General features: G+C 40.5%; 1 protein-coding gene across 2 annotated transcripts in view; it reads left to right on the forward strand.

The window, feature by feature from the left end:
- Positions 1-26,486, forward strand: part of MGAT5 (alpha-1,6-mannosylglycoprotein 6-beta-N-acetylglucosaminyltransferase) — a 341,991-nt gene that overhangs the window by 206,871 nt on the left and 108,634 nt on the right. For both annotated transcript variants that reach the window (XM_043573265.1, XM_043573264.1), the window contains exons 7-11: positions 8,423-8,494; positions 10,643-10,804; positions 14,187-14,356; positions 17,632-17,766; positions 24,154-24,287. In XM_043573265.1, coding sequence (XP_043429200.1) covers positions 8,423-8,494; positions 10,643-10,804; positions 14,187-14,356; positions 17,632-17,766; positions 24,154-24,287 — 673 coding nt within the window. The remainder of the gene's footprint in view (positions 1-8,422; positions 8,495-10,642; positions 10,805-14,186; positions 14,357-17,631; positions 17,767-24,153; positions 24,288-26,486) is intronic.

A 26,486-nucleotide genomic window follows, 5' to 3' on the forward strand; every position in this document is an offset into this window, starting at 1 on the left:
GTGACCCCTCCTCTAGTATGTAGTTGCCAGGAGAGGCGGCTCATATAGGAACCATTGTGTCTGTTGGTTTACTAACATCTTCCATTGGGCCAGTATTTTGTTTGTATGCTTTTTGGTTTTATCATTATGAAGTCATTGATTGAAACATACTTGATATGTTCAATCTACTCCAATTATTTTCTTACTGGTTCTCAAACTGCCCTTTCTTTGGCCAATGGGAGCCAATTAATATTGTCTTCTGAATCCTTTTGACATGACTCTGATGGTTTCTAATAGTTTTTATTTATCTAGTATGACAAAATCTTCCAGATTCATCCTACACAATTTCTACCCTAGACCTGGAATTGGCCGTTTCTTGAAGAATCACTCGTTCCTGTTAGTAGGAGAGCACAGTTTGGGTGCCAGAAGCCTTCATTGCTCTTGGGTTTTGCTGGGTGCTGGGGGATATAACAATGAACAGAAAGGTGAACATTCCTCATTAAGGTTATGTTTTATAGGGGAAGATGGCCAAAAGCAAAAGTAAAATATATATCTTTTAGATTGCAATAAGTGACGTAGAGAAAAATAAGACAGGAGAGGGTACTAAGAAGTGCTTACGAGGAATGATGGTGTCGGTTTTATTTTATTTTTTTAAGGTTTTATTTTTAAGTAATCTTTACACCCATTGTGGGGCTCGAACTTACAACGCCAAGATCAAGAGTCACATGCTCTACCGACTGACACGAGCCAGGTGCTCTGATGGTGTCAGTTTTAGATAGACCAGTAGGGAAATGCCCTACTGAGAAGATGACAGGATGATATTTGAGCACCAATTTGAAGGAGGTGAGAGAGTAAGAGGTGCACATGTCTGGCAGAGGTGTTAAGTGGGCAGTGGCAACAATAAGTTCAAAGGTCCTGGGGTGACCATCAACATCCATTATTTTTTTTTTAATTTTTTTTAACATTTATTTATTTTTTGAGAGACAGAGACAGAGCATGAGCAGGGGAGGGGCAGAGAGACAGAGAGAGAGACACACAGATTCTGAAGCCAGCTCCAGGCTCTGAGCTGTCAGCACAGAGCCCGACGTGGAGCTTGAACTCACCAACCCCAAGATCATGACCTGAGCCGGAGTCGGATGCTTAACGGACTGAGCCACCCAGGCGCCCCTAACATCCATTATTAAAAACAAGTGCGTGGAAATTAATCTCTGGGGAGATTTTTGTCTCTTGTTCACAGAAATAATGGTGTCTGGCATACATATTTATTGAATGAAATATTTTATTTAAAGGCTTTTTAAAAAAAAGGCAATAGAAGTTTTATTTGTTCTAACTTCTCCCAGCTATCACCTTTCTAACCTTGAGAAAAATGTGAAATTTGTAGCATTGAAAATCTGTTAAAACATTAAGTTTGAGATGTGAAGCCAGGGGTATTTCAAGCACTTATTAACAATTGAAGATAATACTCTTTCATATTAGACGTATGAGGCGTTGCAGGGGTTCAGATTGGATGGTTAGAATGGAATGGACCAGTTTTATTAGAAGACACAGCTTTTTTGCCCATGTTTTATTCTCACTGTCACTTTAGCATTATTTGCCTGGAACTATGCCTCAGGCAAAATTGCCCATGAACAGAGAAGAGGAACTCTACCCGCGTTTAGAATGTGACTACTTGTGTAAATTGGGTGCCTTTGGCTATCGAAGTGTGATGCAGCCCAGTGGGTCCAGTTTGCCACTGGGCCTTGCACAGCAGGAAGCATACCTGGAGACAGCTGGTTGGTCATAGGAAGCATGTCAGTGCGTCTCCGTGTGGTTGGCTGCAGAGGAATTCATTTGCTGCCTCTCCTGTGTGAAGGAAGATTGATGCTGCTTTTCCTGCAGTGATTTGGGATGGATTTTTGAAGCTCTATGACATGCTGTCTTTAGCACCTTACTAGTTTTTGGCACGTGGAATACTTACTATAGCTTTGGTTTAAGTTCTTACCCTTCCCTAACCACCAGAGAACTATGTTGGATTGCTCAGCCCTTGGCTCCCTCTTGCACATTGGAACTTTTTGCTGAAAACATTCCTGCCTCCCTTGATAGGGGGCAATAGTACCGTATTCTAGAAAACACATGAGGCTCCATTGCCTGCCTGGATACAACTACCTATGTTGCCTATAGCTTTCCATCGCGTTCTTCTTCACTGAGATCAAGGGAAAGCCTGTCTCACCTGCCTTGGTTGTATTGTTGGAAGGTTCTCATGAAGTGGTGAAAATGGGGAAATGCCACATATGTGGAAAAGCATATCCTCATGAATATCTTTAGTGCTCAAGTCATGTCTTTGAATTGTTCACCACTCAAACTGTGAATATAATTTGCACAAGTAGTGAGTGTTCCAAGGGGAAAAACAAAAAAGTAGAGTAAGGACACAGAGTGGTCAAGTATGTGGGTCAGGAAGGCTTCTCTGAAGAGAAGTTAGAGCATAGTGTGGAAGTAAAGGACTGACACACGGAACTCTCTGGAAGGAAGAGTGTTTCAGATGGAAAGAATAGCAAATGCCCAAGTCTTGAGGGTTACCAGGTAAAATACAGGGTACTCAATGATAGTTGAATTTTGGGTAAAGAGTAATTTTTTTAAAACTCTAAGTAGGTGACAAAGACTACATGGGACATACTTGTACTTTAAAAAAATCATTGGGGCGCCTGGGTGGCGCAGTCGGTTAAGTGTCCGACTTCAGCCAGGTCACGATCTCGCGGTCCGTGAGTTCGAGCCCCGCGTCAGGCTCTGGGCTGATGGCTCAGAGCCTGGAGCCTGTTTCCGATTCTGTGTCTCCCTCTCTCTCTGCCCCTCCCCCATTCATGCTCTGTCTCTCTCTGTCCCAAAAATAAATAAACGTTGAAAAAAAATTAAAAAAATAAAAAAATCATTATCTGAAATTCTGATTTAACTGGGTATCCTTCCCCCACCCCCACCCCCAATATATACACATGAATCTGGCAAGCTGTGTGAGGTAGGAATGTTCTGTTTGGACTTGCCAGGATGGTCTCATGTGTAGAGAAGGGGGAGTGAGGCAGGCAACGTAAGGATTGAGGTGAAATTCTATAGGATCTCAGTATGAATTCTGTGTTTTATTCTAAGTGCAAGGAGAAAGCCACTGAAGGGTTTGAGTTAGCGTAGGATGTGATCCAATTTAGGCTTTAAAACAATCACTCTTGCTGTACAGAACAGACGTTGGGGGCAAGAGTTGCCAGCAGGGAGCCATTCCTGCTTTCATTGCTTTTATAGCACTTGCCACACAGTAGGAGCAGAGCAAACTTGTTTTGAAGGATTTTATATAAAAGATTTAGGCAATAATATTTTAACATTGAAGACCGTGCTTGCGGGAGTGTAGGACACAGAGGTCTGGTTTCTGTGCACATCACGTGGGGATGAAGCATATAGGCTCTGGGGCAGGACAGATGGCGTATCAGTCCTCAGCTGTGGGTCCTTCCTGTTCTGTGTCTTCATCTGGCATGATAAGCGGCCTTTCCCAAGGGATTATTTGAAGACCAAATGAGGTAATCAGGTGCTTATCCTAGTGCTTGGCTCCCAGGACAGTATAGCTTTTGTTTTTATCCTTTTTTCCCTCGCCTGTCCCCCATACACAACCATTTTGAACAAACAGTATGGCCCAAATATTAATCAGCTCAGGTGTTTCATGCAGAGGACCAGTCTGGAGAACTAAACCACTTACTGATGTGTAGACATCTGACCATTTTCATTGGCATTTTGAAACTTGAGAAAGGGGAATGAGTGGGGTAGGGAGTAGTGGGATAGAGAAGTCTTTTTTTTTTTTTTTAAGTATATATCTGAATGAGTAACTTGATTTGATAGGTCATCAGTATGACAAATGCATGTATGTATATGTGTGTGCCTATATATGTATAGTCAGGGTATTAAATGAATAGATACATAGTCAACTATATCCTTTGGATATATAACCAACTGGCCCCATAGGATGATGTAAAATTATCTTTTCCAGATCTTAGAGTTTAATCAGTCGGATTACAAGAGGTGAGTGGAGCCAGCTCCTTGATTTTGTAGTGGAGAACACTTAGAAGCCAAGTGGTTTAAGGTTATATGCTAGTTGTTGGTAGAGCTGGGCACAGAATTCATTTTGGCTAATTCCACATTCAGGGCTCTTTCCCTACTCAGCAGCTATCTGTTCTCCATGAAGGTTGACCTTTAAGAATGACTGTAATGTGTCCCGGTCAGGGGAGAGGCAGGCCGCATTCATCACCCACCCCTGCAGCTCACTGGTGAGCTTACCTCTGGAAGTCCCCAACCCCTTGGAGCCTTGATTTCCTCACATGTAACCTGGTGATGGTGCCTGTGTCACAGGGCTCTTCAGGGGTTCAGATGATGTAATGCATGCTAGCTTATTTGTTTCTTTCCCCAGAGACCTTCACTTATTATAAACCTTCAGTAAATGTATGCTTGTATAATGTCATTCCTTTAAAAATTATTCTATTAATAAACATTCATTATAAAAAATCATCGTGTGCAGATTAGCATAAAGAAGAAAATGAAAAGCACCCATAACACCATCATCCAGAGATAAGCTCACCTTTCTTATGCACTTTTCTCATTTAATTTTGATTGCACTTACTATCTGAAAAATACAGCATGAAATTCTATATGTCAGTGATCCATTAGAGCAAAACACTTCACATTAATCACAAGAGAAGAGGCTGTAACAGTGCCTCATCATTATTCTTTCAGAAGAGTAGAACGTTACTATAAAGAGTTATACCAGTTATGCATAAATACATGCATCTGTGTGTTAAATCTCCTATTAGTTTTTGCTGTAATCTTATTATTTCTTTTCTCTCTTGCAAGATCTAACTCAAGGGACACCTGGGTGGCTCGGTCGGTTAAGCATCCAACTTTGGCTCAGGTCATGATCTGGCAGTCTGTGAGTTCGAGCCCCAGGTCGGGTTCTGTGTTGACCGCTCAGAACCTGGAGCCTGCTTCTGATTGGTTTCTCCCTCTCTCTCTCTCTGCCCCTCCCCCGCTCATTTTCTCTATCTCTCTCTCTCAAAAGTAACCATTAAAAAAATAAATATATAAAATCTAACTTGAGTTGTAAATGTATCTACCAGTAATTTCTTTTTTCTTAAGTATAATGAATTGTCCATTCTACTACAGACCTTGAAAGTAAGCGTGACCTACTTGAGCCATTGAGGGCCTTTGTTTTTATTCACGTTGTGTGTGATTAAGCTGCAAAACCTTCTCAGATCAAAGAATTTTACATCATTGGGAGGGGGCATGTCAAAAATCAAATCAGTTAATTTTGTATCTCCTCATTCCAGAAAGGTGATATATAGGTCCCTCTCTGTGGAATACATTTTAGCATTCCAAATTTCTAGCATGGTTGGTCTTTTTCTGTTTTTCCTTCCTCTTCATTTTGTGGCCTGAAGATAGTGTACTAAAAAGATTGGTTCTGTGAAAGGAGTTTGCCTTCAAATTGAAGGTTATTTGAGTAATGGTTTGGCTCCTCTATTGATTTTTGTGTGCCTACTGCCATGAACTCAGGTGGTTTTCAGTTCTTAGACGTGCTGTGGTGATTTGTGGACTATCCTTGGAAGTGGGCATGAGGAAGAGCTCCCCCAGTGCCCAGGAGCCAGGCAGGGGTGGGAGTGGACAGTGCCACATCCTGCGTTTCTGCTCCCAGGGCAAATACAAAATCCTGTCCCAGGGAGGGCCCCCAGGGTCACAGTTAGAAAGGTATGGCCAAAGGAATGGGTGGGAAAAGGGAGCAGGCCGATGCAGGCCCTGAGGGTTCTGAGAACAGAAGAGTTGGTAAGAATGATTTGGACTAGAAATCATCCACACCAGGAAAGCAGTGGGCTCATGCTGGGGTCCAGCTTTCTTGGTAGGATGCCCTGCTAGGGGGTTAGACTCCTTAAACGGCCCCAGGTAAATCAGGCAGAAAACAAAATTAGGGATTAGGAGGTTGAGTTATTAGCCTTGAGCAAGATTTTCCCTGAGTGTTATTAATGACACTCTTATTTAGGAAAATGTTGCTCATTTGAAGGCTGTTTGTTTCAGTACTTAGAGTTATTGCCAGTATTGGCTTGCTTCCAATCTTGGTAATCCTCTGAGGTTTCAGGGGGAAAAGAAAGTGTTTTTTTCTCCCCATGGAGAAATAGGTTTATGTATAATTTAATTATTTTGTTGGCCAGTCACCCTATCACTGTGTACAAAAACAGCAACCTTAAAACCCCACTATCTTCATTAGGTGTCAAGATGTTCATGATTGGTTTGTCCTCCATTACGAGTGAACATGTAGCAGAAAGATGCCTTGCTAAAAGCTACAATACACTGACTCCATATTCTGCACTTTCAGGGATGCCCTTGAAGCCTTGCAAAATATTACCCAGTGATTTAGAGTAACAAGAAGTGAGATGGGTGATCAGTTTCAAAGAGGAATTAAAGTTTTGAATATTCTGTAGCGAAGTCATATTTCAGAAGATCACCTTGGACAGTATTTTCATCAGAGGGAGTTTTGGAAGGTTCTTTTTAGGACGGAAGAGTGAGGAGGGAATGTGTTCTCCTTTATCAGTATCTCGTCTCGCTAATCCCTCTCCTTTCAGTTGACTTTCTTTATTTATCGTCTTGTTTCATCTTTCCCTCTTATGCTATTTGTGGGGAAATTTTTTATCCTGACGTGTTGCCGTGAACATTTTGTGACTGACTTAGTGTGAGGCTGACCTCAGATCTGTGCTCTGGTTGCTCGTCATCCTTCTTGTATGAGGACGAAGCTCTCACAATGGAAAATGCTAGCTGCGGTCCATTCGAAGCCTTCACGTTGCAGATATGCTTCATAGCAATGTTTTATTTAGTGCATTTACAAAAATTTAATTTGAATTAAATAATTCATTCTGCTCTAAGAATACAAGGTACAGATGTTTGCACTGCTGCTGGGACCAGCTGAGGCTTCATCTGCTTGCAGGCTGCTTTTCGGCTGATTTTGCCTCATTTTTCACATTTCTGGAGCTCCAGATATTGCTTCTCCTGGTGATATTGCTGTAAGGTCTCCGTAATTAGACACGGGCATCCAAGGCAAGCTAGTATTTTCGTATTTTATGAGTAGAAGCCATTTCAGCTTTCCTCCTGGGGAGTCCTTTTGAGTCTCTGAAGTAATTCACAAATATGGTAGAGTCTAATTTTATGCCACAAGAAAAAAAAGAGAATATTGCTCTTTTCCTATCCAGGGATTCCACCCTCCCCCAAGCTTTGTTCCCCTCCACTTACTGCTTTCACTTCATTTGCAGCGGCAGATGGCTTTATGCAAATCACCCAGTTATTTTGGTCATAGTAAAAATCACCTTGCATTAAGAGCAATTTCTAGATTAGGGAAACTGCTGTGTTTATTTGAAAACACACGCAGGGCTGGAGGGCAGACCATCCCGACCGAGCCTGTGTCACTGACCTCCAAGGCAGTGGCTGTACATGTACCTGCCTGCTCGCTGGCCCTCCGAGTGCCCCCTGCCCACTTGCTCTGTTCCTACAAGTCCATCTCACCAGAGAAAAATTGTAGAAAAAAATACTTTACATGGCTCTTTCTTAAACATCTTTAATAATCTCACTGCATATTTGTACGTGGGTAACGTGCCACCTTGGAATTGTATGGCCAGCAAGATTAGTCAGTGCAGTTCTCTTTTTTCTTTTATTAGAAATGGTGATTTTTGCCTACTTTTCTTCCATAACCTTTTTGAAGTAATTTCTGTAAAACCTTTTCCTCTTTCCCCCAACTCTCTCAACCTTTGTGCATTTGACAGAGCAGTCCATCTTCTAGAATGGCTCTCACAAGATTACTGAGGTGTTTTTTTTTTTTATCCTTTTTCCTTTGATCTCTTTCTCCAATAGTTTTTACCATCCTCTTCCTTGAGATGAGATAGTGTGCAGTGAACAGCCAGAAAATGAGGGAAAGCCTTGATCAATTAGCCTTAAACGATCAGCTGATTTCCTAATTCTGAGATAAAAGATTGAGCTCCGTGCCTAAAATGCCCTGCTGTTTCCTTTCCAGACATGCCACAGCAGATAATGAATCATTCCTGCCTTCCATTCTCATTCCCCTGCAATCTCAGTCTTGTCCCTTTCTGCCATAAGACCCCCTCTCCTTCTGGTGGAGACACGTGAGGCTCACCCGGTGAAGGAATCAGTCGCTGTGAAGTACTTTGAAGGACAGATGTAAAGTGTGGACTGTGGGCTCCACAAGACCTTTGCTATTATTGTTTCGTCTGAGGGGGCACCTGTCTCTGTACTACTAGATGAAATCATGAAAGTCTGACTGATAGTAGTAATAACCACTTAAATGTAGTGCTCACCATGTGCCAGGCAGGGTGCATGGTGCTTTGTTCATACATGAGTTCATTTCCAGGTGAACCAGCATACTTAATGTCTCCGATGTATTTTTCAGGTTGAAAACTGGTGTCCTCATTTACCTTGGAGAGCAAAAAATCCCTATGAAGAAGCTGATCATAATTCATTGGTGAGTTGGGATGTTGGGAACTAGGCTTACAATGTGGTTCTGATGCTAAGTAATACGTGTGAACTCTTCTAGAAATGCCAACTGTAACCTGAAATAATGGTAAACTGAAGAACTTGTATCCGCAGGCCTGTGCAAATTTGGATGGTCAAATCAGTTAAGCCGTAGTGTCTGTTTATTGAGCAATTCTCTGAGGGTTCCTGAGTGATATGCTACCCATAGGAATAAGACCTGGTGCCAGATGTGGGGGCGCTGTGTGACCTAATGAAGGTGATGGTTGAAAACAATGTCCGCACCTGTGCGAATGCTGAATGACAGTCCGGTGGAAATGAATGTGGAAGTGATGATCTTAGCCTTCAGGGCTTAGGATGGGTCCACAAAGAGACAGTGTCTTTAGAGCTGAATTCCAAATGATGAGTGAGTTCATAGTAGATCTGGGAGAGGAAGGTGTGTCTGATGTGCAGCAGAAAGGTGCACGTGCAAGAGTTGGTTTTCAGGGAGTAGAGCATGGTTCAGTGGACGAGGCCATAGGGGTTTGGATGAAGATGGTTTGGGGGGAGATGAGATTGAAAAGATCACAAGTGACTGTGAAAGGTTTTCTGTGTCACCCCAAAAGCTTAAGTCTTTATTCTTTAAACCAGGGATCAGCGGAGTTTTTCTGTAAAAGACCAGATGGTAGGGGTGCCTGGGTGGCTCAGTCGGTTAAGCGGCCGACTTCGGCTCAGGTCATGATCTCGCGGTCTGTGAGTTCTAGCCCCGCGTCGGGCTCTGTGCTGACAGCTCAGAGCCTGGAGCCTGCTTCGGATTCTGTGTCTCCCTCTCTCTGACTCTCCCCTGTTCATGCTGTGTCTCTCCCTGTCTCAAAAATAAATAAACGTTAAAAAAAATTTTTTTTTTTTTTAAAAAGACCAGATGGTAAATATGTTCATCTTACCAGGCTGTAAGGTCTCTGTTGGAATGGCTTAGTTCTGACCTTGAGTGCAGAGGGCAGCATAGACAGGATATAAATGACCAGGCATGGCCATGTTCCAGTGGAACTTTAGGTTACCAAAATAGGCAGCAAGGAGGATGAGGATCTGGCCCCCAAGCCACAGTTTGCTGACCCATGCTGTAGACTGTGAGAATCTTGGGAGATGGCTGGGTCAAGGAGGGATCAGGTGAGTTTTGAGAATGAAGTGTGATGACTCCTGAGAGAGGGAGTTAGCATGTTCTACATGTTAGATGAAATAAATACAAGTGTTACTGTTTTTCTGTTATTTCAGTCACTGGTTGTATCCAACTACATTAGAAAAATGTTCTTCCTGGCTTTTAAATTATTCTTCCTGAATTTTAAACTTTATTTATTTATTTTTAATTTTTTAAAAATGTTTATTTATTTTTGAGGGAGAGACAGAGTATTAGTGGGGGAGGGGTAGAGAGAGAGGGAGACACAGAATCTGAAGCAGGCTCCAGGCTCTGAGCTGTCAGCACACAGCCACAAGCGGGGCTTGAACTCACACACTGCAAGATTATGACCTGAGCCGAAGTCGGATGCTTAACTGACTGAGCCACCCAGGTGCCCCCTGAATTTTAAATTTTATTTAGCTGTGGTAGGAAAATGGTATTCCTGGCTTTAAAGTCCTTAGAAAATAATGAACTTTTGTTTGTTTGGGACTGGGACAAAACTGTAAGATGAGCATTTGTCCCCTGCTTGACTTTGTGGACACAAGAAGGCTTTTTGGCACCCCCATAATGCCAACAAGCCTGTTATGAATTGATTTTACTTTTTCCTGGAGTCTGCTGCCTCTCAGTAGATCCAAGGGGTGATAAATTCGGGTGTGGAGAATTTCAAGGTATATCAAGCATACCATTTGTAAAAAAAAATAAAATAAAAAGGCATTTTAATATAACTCAGGGCTTTGCAATGACTGTGCTGCCTTTCTCAATTTCTAATTTTTTAATGATGTCCCTTACAGCATATCAGCAGTCAGGGGCCTTTCATTTGTAATCCTGGGGCCTTAAAGTAAAGCTGTGCAGCAGACAAGCCTCACTTTTGAAGCCCTATATTTAATTGACTATCTCTTTCAAGTTTTCAAATGTCACATCATGACAACTATTATGCTTTCTGACTTTTTATCTTCTGTTCATTTTTTATTAAATTTCTGTTTCTAGGCGGAAATCCGTACAGATTTTAATATTCTCTACAGCATGATGAAAAAGCATGAAGAATTCCGGTGGATGAGACTCCGGATCCGGCGAATGGCTGATGCATGGATCCAAGCAATCAAGTCCCTGGCAGAAAAGCAGAATCTTGAAAAGAGAAAGCGGAAGAAAGTGAGCTTCTGATTAATTCAGTTCAGTTAGATGCCAGTTTTCTTTTAAAATCGGATTTTGCTTGGAAACAAGACTAAGAGGAATGTCATGTCTCCAGTGATATTCCCTCAGGGCGAATCTGCTCAGTGTCTTGTACAGCCATTTTTGGGCTTTCCTCTCCCCAGTTAAAATAATCCTGCTTACCAGGGACCAGCACACATGTTTCTTGGGTGAAGCCAAGCAGGAATCTCTGCCTGTAAGATTTCCCTCTGAACCATCCTGACTGTCTCCTCCTGTGGCATCAGGAGACTTAACCCTCTTGGCTCTACCCAGGTACAGCCTTGGAGAGTGGACTGTTCCATTATAATGGCAGTCTCCTGTTTGGGGTATTTGTCAGTTCTGGGGTTTGGGCAACTGGTAAGTTCCACTGCTGCTACGTTGGCTTGGTACTTGGGCTTATGTTCCTGAGAGAGAGAGATGCTGTCAATTAAACTAGAGGCAGTTTGTTTGAAGTTCATGAGGACTTGATTCGAAAACCTCTGGAATAACCCTGAGCGTGAAGGATTTTATACCCTGTTAGTTATAGGTTCAGTGGCCTTGGCTTTAGATTAACTCTTCAGATGACAAACAGCAGAGCAAATTAAACAGTCTTTAGTATCCGCATATAAAAATTAATTAAAAATGACTTTGGTATTCCTAATTTGACTAATTTGATATCCTCAAGAAAAGGAAATACAGGTGAACTTGCGGAACCCCAAGTCATACTTTATTGCTTCCATTTAGTTTAGATTCCTTGAGTTTATGAGACAGCAGTTCCAAATGTTCAGGTACCAAATAGTCCTCTGTAGAAGAGTATGAGGTCCAAATTCCAAGTGAGCTGTGAGAAATAGAGTATTTTTATATAATCCTATGCAATAATCTCTAGGATATATTGTTGGAGGAATAAATATTAGGTGGAGAAATGTGAACATTATTTTTAAAAGGAAGAATTGTATATATCTGTATACCTACAAGTATACGTAAAGTTTTGTACATACGCACACATGACCTATATATAGTATTACATTTATGCTTCCTCATATTGTTAAAAATAGAAGGATAAACCATGAAATTAAAAATAAAGGAGATGGATAATGGTGTTGGTTACACAACATTGTAGATGTATTCAATGCCACTCACCTATACACTTAAAAATTATTAAAACGTTAAATTTTGTGTTAGCATATGTTGTACCACAATAAAAAGGGTCAAATATGGGGAAAGAGGGACTAGCATGGAGGCATAGAAACTAGACTTATCTAAACACATCTTACTTTGTAGATTTGGTGCTAGAAGCATTTTACATGGTGTAAAACAAAATTTCACTACAAGAAAACCGTACCTAAAAATTACTAGGAAAAGAAAACATGAACTGACTACATACTCAGTTTTGCAGTAAACACACAGAGAAGGGCTGTTCTTAGTGACTAGAGCATAGTCAGTCAGCATTTCTGAAGGAGTATCACAAAGGACCAAAAAACTGCAAAATATTTTAAGAGTTTTACTAATTGTGTAATTGGTGATGGTGTAGATATTCTCATTGTGAATCCCTTGAGCATATTAGAATAAAGCAAAATACTTATATTAGTATCCTTGAGAAGTGGGATTTTCAGTGTGGGAGAGAGGAAATAACATATGTAAGGTAATGTTGTGTAAAGATCCTATAATCCTGAGTTTGAAGGGGAAGTACCAGAATGAATTTATGATTTGTTTTATCCTGGAGGAGACATAAATTTCCAGCTATGTCCATCGAAAAAGGCTATGGACACTGATCAACCAGAGTCCCCTAGTCTCCAGACCTTGAACTTTGGATATCATCTCCACTGGATGGTATAAGAGGTTCTTGGAAAAATTGTTGGTGAAGGTCTGAGATAGAAGTTGTACATGATGAGCTTGGGACACCTGTCATACCAGAGAGCAAAGTAACTCTCCAAGCCTACTAGAACTAAGTCAGAAGAACTTAGAAGCCAACTTGAACAGCCTCCCATTGGCAAGAAGGGACAATGTGATAATCCATAAGGATTATAACTACGGTTTATTGAAACACATCAAATATACTTCTATCCATGATTTGATAATGACACCTTTAAAAAATTTCACTGATGGTCTTTAGAGTATGCTAAAGAGCAAATTGGTGATTTAAAAACCGGTAAGTGAAGGGCAAGAGTCAAGTATTTACCAGGCTTTTTCTATGTAAACTGTACTTCAACAGAACCAAATAGTTGATGGAGAGGGGGATGTTTTAGCTAGTAAGTACAGAAGGAGTGATAGAATATGACCATTTTGCGACCCCTGTGGATTAATGCATCTAGTTAGTGATCATCAGTAGCTGCTAACATCACCAGAGACACGCGATGTCCCCACTGGCAGAAGTACATAGCACTACCGATGCAGTAGTATTGCCAGAAGCATCCAATGTGAGTTTGATCAGGCCTGCAGATCTAATTACTAATTTACTATAAATACAAGGGATGGAAGAGTCTGGTGTATAATCAGCAAAATCCAAAGTGTAAGAGACTACTGGAAATACTACCCAGTCCCTTGGACAAATAAATGACAACTCTCCCCACCCCCAAAGGATGGGGTTAAAGAAGCCTAAGACGTAAATGAGACAATTAACAGTTTATGTACTTTATTTGACTTCTGACTCTAAAAACTGCCCTTGGGAGAAAAAAAAAAAAAAAAGGAACAGTTGAGGAAGTATAAACATTAGCCGGAAAATGAATGATATCAAGGAATTAATAGTTTTTTTAGGGGTGATAGTGATGTTACCGTTATATTTTTAACTGAAGATTTTTTTCCTTCTAGAGATACAAACTGAAATATTTGCAGATGAAACGGTATCTTCTCTAGGATTTGCTTCACCATAAGCTATAGTGGTTGGGAGAAAATGAAGGGTATACATTAAATAAGATTTGCCATAAGTTAATAACTGTGAAATTTATGTGATGAGTATGTTAGAATTGACTACATTGTCATGTCTGATTTGGGATATGTTTGAAATTTTTTATGTTAAAACCTTAAAAATATCCCAGCTGTGGGGGGAAAAAAAAAAAACCAATATTGTTAAAACGATATTTTATTGCTCTGGCTTACTCTCCATTAATTCTGATTCTCCAAATATATCCTTATTTTTCAAAACAGATTGTTCATATCTCCTATTTATAGCCATAGAAAGGGCAGTAGTGACTTTATTTCCTTCCATTTTTGGGGTACTTTCTAGAAAAACGTTACGGCACATTATTTCATTAGAACGTAAACAATACTTTAGAATTGGTTGATTGCTTTTGGTGTGTTACTATGGAGTTTGTACTCGGTTCAGTAGGAATCAATATATGCCTCTCCTTTGTTTTGTTTTTTTCAGGTCCTTGTTCACCTGGGACTCCTGACTAAGGAATCTGGATTTAAGATAGCAGAGACAGCTTTCAGTGGTGGCCCTCTTGGTGAATTAGTTCAGTGGAGTGATTTAATTACATCTCTGTACTTACTGGGCCATGACATTAGGATTTCAGCTTCACTGGCTGAGCTCAAGGAGTAAGGAGATTACTTTTCAATTTTAAAATCAGAATACAAAAAAGAAATTGTAAACTCTTAAAGCCCTCTATTAGTGTGTAATTTCTTGTGGAGGAAAATGAAAGTGATAATTCACTAAACAGGAGATAAGAAGATTATTTTCAGGAGCTAAATACATACACTGTGAAAAAGATAATATGTTTTCATTGTAGCTGCAGGCTCCAGAGGCTTCATAAATGAATGCCAGAAAATTCAAACTAAGGAGCTTATTCTTTGCTATTACAGGTGCTTCCAACATGTGCACCAGAAAACATTATTGACTTTCCTAATTCCCTGTCTCTTGCTGAAATTCATACCACTCCCTACTCAACTTCAAGCTTTCTAAATCTTAAAACAGAGCAGATTCCTTTTTTATAATTTAATTTGGGTAGAATGAGTTTCTTGAAAGCTCTGATTCCATCCTTTTTTTCAGTAAAGCCAACTTTCTAGTCTGACTCTGTTCACTCTACCTGGCTTTTCTGTTTCACTGAAACCTACTTCTGGCTTTAGCCCTCTCTTAATCTCTTTTTAGATTGACACAGCTGGCTAGGCAGGAATGCTTATAGCCCCCTTCACTCCTTTTGGATAGCTGCCCACGGAGACTTTCTACCCAGCAGCCAAGTGATTGTGTTGCAGTGTCAAATGTTCCAGATGAAATGCCTTGAGAGAACATTCTAGAGCTGGAAGGGTGTTAAAATATATCCCACCCTGCGTCTACTTTATTGTCCAGGGTACTGATGCCCAGAGAGGCCACATGTGTTAGGTCCAAAGTCCACACACCTGATACATGGCAGTGTTGAGGTGAAAGCAGTAATATCAGCAAGATGATACAGTGTCATATTTTAAATGAGTTCTATATGCTAAAACCATGATAAGGGCATTAGTTAGTGTAGTGTCAACAGTTATGACAATTGGAATATTGATGATGACTGGTAACAGCCAACATTTGTCAAGCACCTACTGTGCATCAGATACTGAGCATTTCATGTATTCTATATTACTCAGCCCTTAGCACAAACTTTTGGAAATAAGTCCCATTGCTTTCTGCATTTCAAAGATGAGGAAACTGAGGTTTTCAAGGTCACGTGGAAAACATGTGAGAGAGCTAGGATTTGAGTTTTATCCTATGACTGTGTTCTTGACCACTGTACTACAATGCTTCTTTCGGATCTAGATCAACCTGAGATCTTCTGAATCCCTAAACACCACCCTTGTCCCTTCCATGTGCTGCCTCCTGCTTACTTTAAAACATGTTGTGTACATGACCCATGAAGTAGCTGCATTCGTACATTCAGTAGTCGTTCATTAGTGCTCTCTGTGCACTAGTTCTTGCTCTGGGATGTAAGGAGATGACCAGCATGTGTTCAAGGAAATGCCAATCTTTTGGTAATCACAGCTAATATATTATATAATAATTACACTAATTGCACTGTGATTAGTCTAATTGAGGCATGAATGCTAGAATGTAAGCCAAGGGAGTGCAGAAACTGAATATTGCTCACTATGGTGTATGTGGCACCTAGAATAGTGCCTGGCACCCATTGGATGCTCGTGACTATTTACTGAGCAAATGAGAGATGGGGTGAATGAGTGAATGAATGAATGAATGGGTGAATAAATGGAGAATGTGGGATCCCTAGGGACAATTGCTTCCTAGGGAGATCAGAAAAGGCTTAATAAGGGCCTACCAGGCAGAGACTTAATTTGTTGGTCAAGAAGTCTATAGAGGTCTTTAAGCATTGGTGATGGGACCAGATGTGTTTTATTTAAGAAGAGAATTATGGGCGCAACATAGAGCAACGGTTCCTGAATATGCCTGCACATTAGAATCACCTGGGGATCTTTATAGACTCCCAGAGCCCAGACTATGTCCCAGACTAATTAAATCACAATCTTTGGGGATAGGACACAGGCATGAGTATCTTGATGTCTCCAGGTAATGCCAATGTGCAGACAAGTTTGGGAACCCCTAAAGAGACAAGGTGGACCAGGAGTCTACCAACTCTGGCTCAGCGGGCCAAATGCAGTCCTCTGCCTGTTTTTGTTACTAAGTTTCCATGGGAACACAGCCACACAGATTGTTTGTTTATGTATTGCCTAAGACTGCTTTTATTCTATGAGGGCCGAGTTGCGTAGTTGAGGCAGAGAACACGTGGTCTGCAAAGATGAGAGGATTCACTACCTGGCTGTGTACAGAAGTATTTTCAAATTCTCGGGAAGAAATACACAGCCTCGTAAGGTCAGTAGACCAGATGACAGGCGAAGGGTGCCTGAAGCAGTGTCAGTATGGAGCTGCAGAGCAGAGCCCTCCTTTGAAGTAGGACTGCCATAATTCGGTGAAGGACAGTTATGGGGTGTGGGCAGGGCTAAAAGGCACCAGTGATGACTGATGTTTGGGTGAATGGCAGTGTAGTTTGGTTAGCACTTTTTTCTCCCGCATCTGAAGTTGGCATACAATCAGGTACGCGGGTGCTCTCAATGCAAGGGTGGGTTTCTATGGATGGGTGAGGAGATGGGTGGATGGAAGAAAGGGTAGTGAAAAACCATAAACCATGGTGCCAGGTATGTAATACAGTCTACTTGGAAGGAAAATTTGACACAGAAAAAAAATAGGAAACAATATAAGACAGTATAGAAGTTTATATTGTAGCAGCTAGAAATGGACATTTAGGAGTTCAGTATGGTCTGGAGTAATGAGAACAGATTATGTGGGGGAAAGTGAGAGTCACAACTCAACGAGTATCTGATATACATTAGGCATTTTCTACTTAATGCCTCATGTAACCACCCAAAGAATCTCTGACAGGTTGCTATCTTACTGTCTTTTCTGTAACAAATCCTGTTTTGTGGTAGGTTGGGGTTTTTTTGTTTGTTTTTGATGAGAAGGAAAGACCCAGAGAAGTTAGTGACTTGTCTGAAATCTCACAGCTGCTAGTGGATTTAGATAGTAGAGACAGATTCAGAGCCAGCTCTTCCTTAGTTTCAAAGTGTGTGTGTGTGTGTGTGTGTGTGTGTGTGCGCGCGCGCGCGCGTGCGTGCGCGCGCCTCACCATTTGCTTTTGCCAGAGTCAGAATCTGGGCTCTGGATAGGCCTTGATGAGTGGGTAGAATTTGGATAGGCAGCAGATTGGGACAGGCTATGCCATCCTCCCTGACAAAATTCTTGGGAGGTATATTTGGGTATTAATGTTGCTAAGTGTAGTTAGCTTGAAATAAATTATTTTTTTTATGTTTCCTCTCTTGTGCCCTTTTCCTAGAATAATGAAGAAGGTTGTAGGAAACCGATCTGGCTGCCCAACTGTAGGAGACAGAATCGTTGAGCTCATTTATATTGATATTGTGGGACTTGCTCAATTCAAGAAAACTCTTGGACCATCCTGGGTTCACTACCAGTAAGTGCTACATGCTGTCCTAAAGTTTATAGAGCTATTTTATTTTTTATTTTTTTAACAAGGGTAACATGGTTACAGACAGAAAAAGCTTACCAAATATTATCTTTTGGATAGTGTGGAGCAGGTTTCTCATTCCTAATTGAAATTCAGATTTTCCACAGTGACTTTATACTTTCAAAGGCTATTCATTCTTTTCACTGATTTCTTTTAGAGAACAGAAAGGGTCCAACTTCCTCTTTACCTTCCCTGATGCTCAGCTTACCTCTCTCAGTGTGCCTACGCCATTCTCATTTGTTTAAGTAACAATTCGGATAAAACGTGGAAAATGTCACTTCTTGTGCTCCTCAGATTTGAGAGGATGACTCATTTCTCTTTGCCTTTCCCTCATCAGTTGTCATTTTTGGAAGAGAAAGCTGTGAATACGTTGTCTGAATGCTGGGGTCTTGCACTTTTTAGGACAAGACCCCTGCTGAGCATGACTTGAGTGCACCGCCTTTATCACTTCGGAGAAGAACCCATTGTTCTCTGCAGTGTGGGAATGGGGCCATGTTTTTTTGTTTGAAATGATTTTACATCGTGCACAAGCATGGCACTAAATAACAGTGAATTACATAATGAAGTTTACCAATTTTTCCATTTTCTTCCAATCTTTCTAAAAAAGGTTTAGTTTGATGCTACCATACCTCCAGCATGTCTTGTAACACTTACGTGCATTTTTAACAAAATGAGTGTAGCTGTAAGTTTCAGCCTTAGGCAAAATATCCAGTTTGAATTTAATAATAATTTTTGAAGACGCATACTTTTTTTGTTAGCTTCCACTTACTACAGCTGGTACTTTTATTTATGGTCTCTCAAAGTTTACAATAAATGTAAATAAACATCATATTTTATTTAATGGTGTCAGTGGTACCTAAATTTGGTTAAAAAGCATGATGTTAGTACCACTTGACTGATAGTGAATGTTGATCTACAGTTTAAACCAAATTCCTAAGAAAACATTTGGAAAATCTTTCAATTAGCATGACTTAGAAATTCCTCCATGTGTTTCTTTTTTTATTGTTTTTGGGTAAAGAGATGTTTTGATGTGTTCTTCTAACTTAACCAGTAATTGAATCCTTAACGACTTGAACTAGGTCTGTTTCAGGTTAGTTTCTAGTTTAACATTATTTATTAACTTTAAGCTTATGTCAGATTGCAAGTCCTTTAGAAATTCAAAGGAAATAAAAAGTCAAAATAGTAGGAATCTTCTCCAAAACACAGTAGAGAAAACACCCATTTTCTGTAGAATTTTCTTGTCAGTAGCTGTAATTTTTCTCACTGGGCAGTGAAATACTCAGTGACAGAGGAAAGGGATTCATTGAGAAGAGATTGTGTATTTTTCATTTTGTTTTGGATATAGTTTCAGGAGAAAGCAAAAGCAGAATCTTGGTTTGGGCCAAGATAACACTCTACCTTCTGCACCCCTTTTTTCCTGTTCTTTTTGGTTTTTTCCTTGAAACCTTCATACATCTCAGTTATGTTCTCATCACATTTGTTCTCAGTTATGTGGAAATAACCATCTTTCTTTCTGGTTAATAAGCCATGTAAGTAAATAATCATTTTTCCCCCTTTTTAGCTTCAGTATTAAAAAAAAAAAAAAAGAAAGAAAAGCAGAGCTCTTGTTCTCTGGCATTTAGCAAATGGCAGGCATCTGGTAGATGTGCAAAAGGAACAAGGCCTTACGGGCATCTCTAGACTCAAATATCCTCACCATTAAGAAGGGCTGTTGGGATGGAAAAGTGTCCTCAGTGGTAGTGTTTAGGTCAATTAAAAAGGACTGTTTCATTATTAAAATGGTTACCACTGATGGGTATTTGAAACTTGTTGGATGAAAAGGGACCATCTCAGAGGGGTTTTATGGAAGGGTGTAATATTTATCTTTCCTTTCTTTAATTAATTATCTACATTAGTGATACTAGCTGGCAGGAGGTCTGTTAGGACTTTGGCCCTGCGATCTTTGCTATGTGATGAAGGTAAGATTTCATCCAAAGACGAAACAGGTCCTCTAGAAAGTTACTTGCCCATTTCTTTCCCTTTTGAAGATTAGACATTTTCAAGACTGTCTGAATTCATCTTTGTGGATGGTAGATGGTATGAATTCCCTTAAATCCATTAACTCTGATCTTTCATTTAGGAGCAAACCTTGAGTCCTAGACTCAATTTTTTTTTTTTAATTTTTAAATTTTTTTTTTTAATTTTTAAATTTTTTTTAATGTTTATTTATTTTTGAAAGAGACAGAGACAGAATGTGAGTAGGTTAGGGGCAGACAGAGAGAGAGGGAGACACAGAAGCAGAAGCAGGCTCCAGGCTCTGAGCTGTCAGCACAGAGCCCGACGCGGGGCTCGAGCCCACGAGCTGTGAGATCATGACCTGAGCCAAAGTTGGACGCTCAACCGACTGAGCCACCCAGGCATTCAGAAAAATATTTGTAAATTCTGTCCAGTTTATGTGGGGACCCAGGAAATTCAGTTAAACCTGTTTGCAATGCCTACATGCAACTAGTATACCTAGGGACTGCAAAACTCATAACTATTTTGCTTCGTATGAGTTTTTAGCTGACATTGAGGACACACAGGAAAGTGAAACACAAATAGTACAAGATATACCATGGGTTTTTTTTTGCTTTATTTTAGAGAGAGAATGTGAGTGGGGGAGAGGGGCAGAGGGAAAGAGAAAGAATCCCAAGCAGACTCCACGCTCAGTGAAGAGCTCAGTGAGGCTCGATCCCATGACCCTGGGATCATGACCTAAGCTGAAATCAAGACTTGAACATTCAACTGACTGAGCCAGCCAGGTGCCCCAAGATAAACCATATTTTACATCAAACTCCAAAGTAGAAAGTAGGTCCTGCCAAGGAAGTTGTGAGCGTCCATCTTATAGTAGTGTGGCTTGCAGCTAAGAGAATGTTCCAGGAGTCATTTGGCATTACTGCAGCGATTCCTGTTAGAAGGAGGCCAGCTGCCTCGGGCAGCAAGGCAAATATCTTTTTAAGTCATCGGGCTGTTCCTGATGCTTCAAACACACGAAAGGCATTAGAGGAACTACATAAATATTAACAGCACAAACCCAGTTCCAAACACACAGCTGTAGAATGTGATCGAAGAAGGAAAACTATAATGTTAAAGCTTCTCTGCTGTACACAGAGATCATTCCCCTGCCTCTGGTTTATAAAACAAACCCAGGTCAGCTAAAAAAAATGGATGATTCCTAAACCAAAGCTTAAGTATAAGGATGTAGAATTACCAGTTTCTCAGACATTGAATCATTCATTCTATGGCTTTCTGCTGGGAAGAAGCCAAACATCAATAGCACTCTGTCTAAGTCTGGGCTTGCAGGCATTAGGCTCCTACCAGTCCTCTTTACTCATCAGCGTTCATCTTAATGATCCAAATTCACAATAAAACCAATAAAACACAAAGTTAAAATAACAAGCCAAAGCTAGAGAGGAATATACCCTGCTAGAGTTGATTGCAAATGAGTAGAAGTAGCCAAAGCCTTCAAGACAAAGGTTTCTCGTGATAAGGGTGACCTGTTCCTCCCCACTGTGCCTGCACAGAGCACTGTAATCTTTGAGTCCCAGCCCTGGCCCTTCGACAGGAGCTGAGCAGCTCCATCTGTCAGTGTGTGTCCCTCTGTTTCCTACTCTTCTCCACCGATCTTCTACAGAGCAAGCACTGTCATCCCTGCTGTTTTCTGAACGATGCCATCTTTCGCAGAAGAAAATGCACTGGTTTCAACCAGTGGCTTTTGTATCTTATTTAAAAATATAAGTTAAAGGGTTAATTAATGTTAGAAGTTTAAATTTTAAAAAGGGATTTTTATATAAATTTTTTAATGTTTATTTTGAGAGAGAGAGAGAGAGAGAAAGCGAGCATGTGTGATGGAGCTTGTGGGAGGGGGAGAGAGAGAATCCCAAGTAGGCTCCATGCTATCAGTGCAGAGCCCAATGCAGGGCTTGATCTCATAAACCATAAGATCATGATTGGAGCTGAAGTCAATAGTTGGATGCTTAACCAACTGAGCCACCCAAGTGTCCTTTCTTTTCTTTCTTTTTTTTTTTTTTGTTTTTTACATAAAAGTTTTTATATTAAAGAGTATATAAGTTAAGGAATGGGAATCTTTTATTAAGAGTAAAGGAAGTTCCCGAGCTATTCAGAGAATGGGGAAAACACACACTGGTCAGTTCTTTCTCCTGTAGCTTTCTTTTTCCTGTACTGTGGGCTTCCATTTCTGTCCACTCCTTGACTGCCAGGCTGAAGATGTGTTCTTTGTGATATTGTGAAAATTGTCAGTGTAATGGTAGCATGTTCCTTGAGAGCCACACAGGAATCAAAAATAAGGAAACATTTTGTATGGTCGGCTTGTATTTCCTTCTGCCCTCTTCCTTTTCCTCCCTTCCTTGTCTAAACAAATGGTAGTGATCTCTAATGAGAAAATCCTCACACTAAAGTGGCAGTCTACTCTTGATTTTTCTGGAAAATCCAATCTGATGTTTGAATTTTATTTTTCTGAATCACACAGTGATGTAAAAGAAAAAAAGTTGAGAGAATGCCTTCATAATAGTGAGAAAAGGAAGAAATAAACGGAATCTGATACTTAAAACTCACTTGCTATTATCTGATTCTAAAATGTGGGTTTTAAAATGTATTTGCTTTTATGCTTATTGGTCCATTAACAGCCATCCAGAAGTTTTGCGGATGTATAACCACAGAAAACAGAGCTATTTTTATTGGTCAGGCACAAGCTAAATTTACATTAATGTTTTGAGAATCAGTAATGAAATGAATGTAAGCAAATTCAGTAAATTCTGTTTCAGCATCGATTCCTTTCTTGGGATTGGGATTGGTCACTCTCTGAGTACTCTAAAGCAGTGATCGGCAGGCTCTTTCTGTAAAGGGCCATGTAGTAAATATTTTAGGCTTTGCTGGCCACATGGTCTCTGTGGCAACTACTGAAGTTAACTGTTAGTGAGTAAAAGTAGTCATAGACCATAGGTAAACAATTAGGCATGGCCATGTTCAAAGAAAACTTCATTTTTGAACACTGAAAATTGAATTTCATCTAATTTTCATGTCACAAAATACTGCTTTAAAAAAAATTTTTGACACAAAGATCTTAAAATAAGTGGCAGAGAAGATTGGGCTGTCCAAATTTGAACACTTTGCTGAAAAAGCCAATGAAACATCTTCAATTTCACTTCTTCAGGCTCTGGAAGAAAAGGGTAATGTTCTGTTACCGTTAAATACTTGTAATAAACACTACCTATTGAGTGAGATTCTAAATTCTACCTAAAATTAAATACTCTTATTAATTGATGAAAATGATAAGTGACTGTTGAAAGAGATAAGGTATGCCTTGTGCTTTCTGGAGGCTAAAACCTCTCTCTTAGTCTGTCTGGGCTATCGTAACAAAATGCCACAGTCTGAGTGGCTTAGAAATAACATTTATTGCTCATGGTTCTGGAGCTGAAGTCCAAGATCAGGGTGCTGGCGTAGTTGAGTGAGGCTCTCCTTCATCCACATCTCAGACTTCTTGCTGTGTCCTCACCTGCTGGAAGGGACAAGGGAACTCTTTGGGATCTCTTTTAAGAACACTGAGCCCATTCATGAGGGCTCCACCTTCATGACCTAATCACCCCCAGAGCCCCACCTACCAGTACCATCACCTTTGGGGACTAGGATTTCAACATAAGAATTTGGGTGGAGGGACACAAATATTCAGACCAAAGCCACTTCTAAAAATGGTAATTCTTTGTTTCTTCAACAACTGCTCATAGGTACCATGATATGCTCAGCCTTAGCTAGGGGTACAGTAGGGACCATGGCAGTCTACAATGCCAGCTATCATGGGACTTTTTATTTTGCTGGTATCTGAGCAATCTTCTGTAACTAGTCCGCTAACCTGAAGCAGATGGGATCTGCTTGTAATGGTTTGGGCTCAGAAGTCACACATGGCGATGTTTGGTGTATGTATTCTGGAGTCTCTCACTGCCTGCCCAGTAGGGTTTCTGATTAAAAGTATTTATTAGGCCACCCCATGGGCTCAGTTGGTTAAGCTCCCAATTTCAGCTCAGGTCACGATCTCATGGTTTGTGAGTTCCAGCCCCACATTGGGCTCTCTGCTGTCGTTGTGAAACCTACTTGAGACCCTGTCTCCTCTCTTTCTCTCTGCCTCTCCCCCACCCACACACAGGCACTATTTCTCTTTCTCAAAAATAAATAAACATTAAAAACAATTAAAAAGTGTTTGTCCATTTTTGGCTGTCCCTGCAGGAGGGGTTAGAACTTTTAACTTTGGAACTTCGGGGTCAAGGTTGTAGTTTTATCCACATTGCTTTTTCCTTTCAGGTGCATGCTCCGAGTCCTGGACTCATTTGGCACGGAGCCAGAGTTCAACCATGCTAACTATGCCCAGTCTAAAGGCCACAAGACGCCCTGGGGCAAATGGAATCTGAACCCACAGCAGTTTTATACCATGTTCCGTGAGTATCCATGCCTTACCTCGGCTTTTCAGAATGCCACCGAAGACAAATGGGAAAAGAAACTAGATGGCCATGTATTTTGGGTTATGATTTCCCAGGGCTCTTAGCTGTAGGAATGTGTGCTGTGGAGTCTTTCCCTTGGGAGTAACTGTTTTTTTGTTTGTTTGTTTGTTTGTTTGTTTAATTGGAATTGAAAGGCCATGTGAGCATTTTGCGAAAAGGCTTAGAAATTTTCTAGAGGAAAAAAATGTTCAACACGAAGTATCACTGGAAACCATTTGGGAAAGTACTTCGCGTGGACTCTGGACTGGCAGCCACTAAACACAGTTCATTCCACTTGGTGCTGCATAGGGTCCCCTTAATTACTGATGAGGAATGAGGTCTTTCGTGTAGATACACTTTCCAAAAAAATAAGTCTTAATTATTTAAGCATCAAACCTTGTAAAGAAAAAAAAGTCAGCTTTTTTTTTTTAAGTGAAACTATTTTAAGCTCAGTTTCATACTTAATCAGCTTCTTAAGTACAGGCCCCACAATGAAATCTCACTTTCTCTTGCTCACAAGGTGTCATTGTTGCCAAGAGCGGTGATAATTTTAGGAGGTGTTAAATGGACACCTAAAAAATGATGTCCTAACTGACCCCAGCAGTAGGTATCTGCGTTTTTCTGTTTCCGTATTGTTCCTTTCCCACTTTTACCATTTCTTACTGCTGCTGTCAATTTATTACCTCTAGCCTCATTACATTTATAATTAGCTGAGGACTGTGGAGGAAAATCCAAAATTTGATAGTGATCATGCCAAAAATAAATTTATGGTTGAAGTCCGCATACCTTGGTGATGAGATGAAGTCCTATTCTGGAAATGAAGGTCACGTGAGTGAAACATCAGTTCATTTGGATGCTCAGAGTGGAGAATTCACATTTTCCAAAATTATCAGAATGATTTTAATCCAGAGATTTTCATCCTGGAGTTAGCATCTGAGCTGTGAATCTCTTTGCTTTGCTAAGACCCAAGGGACCTGTGGCCTAGTTTTTCCCTATGTGGTTGCCCCTCCCCTTTGTCTGCAGTCACCTGAAGATGACCTTTTTCTCAGTTTCACTAAACATCACGAAGAACACATTGGACTCGTGCTTGCAATGTGAGGTATGAGACCGAAGAGTTAAGAAGGGTTATGGCAATTGGGAGATGGTGATTTAAAAATCAGCTCATGGCCAAGCATTTTCTGTAGCCCGGAAGGATTTGTGAGAGCATGTTACATGCATAGTGAACATGATTATTGTCCCTGGAGTTAGATCATCCTGCTATTGCAGCCTGTCCTGGAGCACAGTTTAGGGGATAAACTAATATATGGCATGTTGGGTGTCAGATGGCTGGCCAGTACAGTAAGGCATGATTGGAGTTAGCCTTTGGTTTGACTTTGTTGTGTAACTTTGAGGGGCTGGGATGAGGTGGTACAAAATAACATAAGATGTGATCCAGTGATTTTCATCAAATCAAATGTTAGTTGTGTCTAAAATGGCCAGACTTGTCTGAATGATATGCTATGTGTATGCCATCCACAAGATGATGTTGCCCGTATCCAGGAAATAGAAATAGGAAGTGTTCCAGAAAGTATAAAGTTCCCTTTTACAATGTTGAAATTCAGAGTCCTAACTACCTGTTTTATTCTCTGTGAATGGAGGATTTCAGCAATGTTGGTTGACTGAGTTGAAAGAAATTCACTGCTTAAAATTAAAATGAAAACATAGATTAATTCCCATTTACCTGGGAAGGGGATGAATTTCCTAAGTGACTCAGAATTCAGCAGGAATCGGGGAAAACGGATACATTTGATGACCTTTGAAAAAAAAAGTAAAAAGAACCTATGGGGCAAAAACATAAGCAAATTCTATCTTGGAGGGTTGTATTCTTTAATATATAAACAGCTTCTAAAAACTGAAGAAAAAGTGGTGTGATGCAATAGGAAAATGGACAAAGGCCATTACTTGTTTAGAGGAAAAAGAAGCTTATTGCTCCAAACATTTGAAAACACATTACCCTCACTCATCATAAAGAGAAATGCATATTTTAACTTCACCAAGACACCATGTCCCAAGGATCAGGTTGTCCAGAATCCAAAAGTTGGCAGCATAGCTATTCCAGTGGTGAGGGTCCGTCTTTTCCCACCCTGCTAGTGAGCATGGTACTAACTGGGGGACTGT

The sequence above is a fragment of the Prionailurus bengalensis genome, chromosome C1, assembly GCF_016509475.1.
Source record: "Prionailurus bengalensis isolate Pbe53 chromosome C1, Fcat_Pben_1.1_paternal_pri, whole genome shotgun sequence".
In the NCBI taxonomy this organism is placed as follows: domain Eukaryota; kingdom Metazoa; phylum Chordata; class Mammalia; order Carnivora; family Felidae; genus Prionailurus; species Prionailurus bengalensis.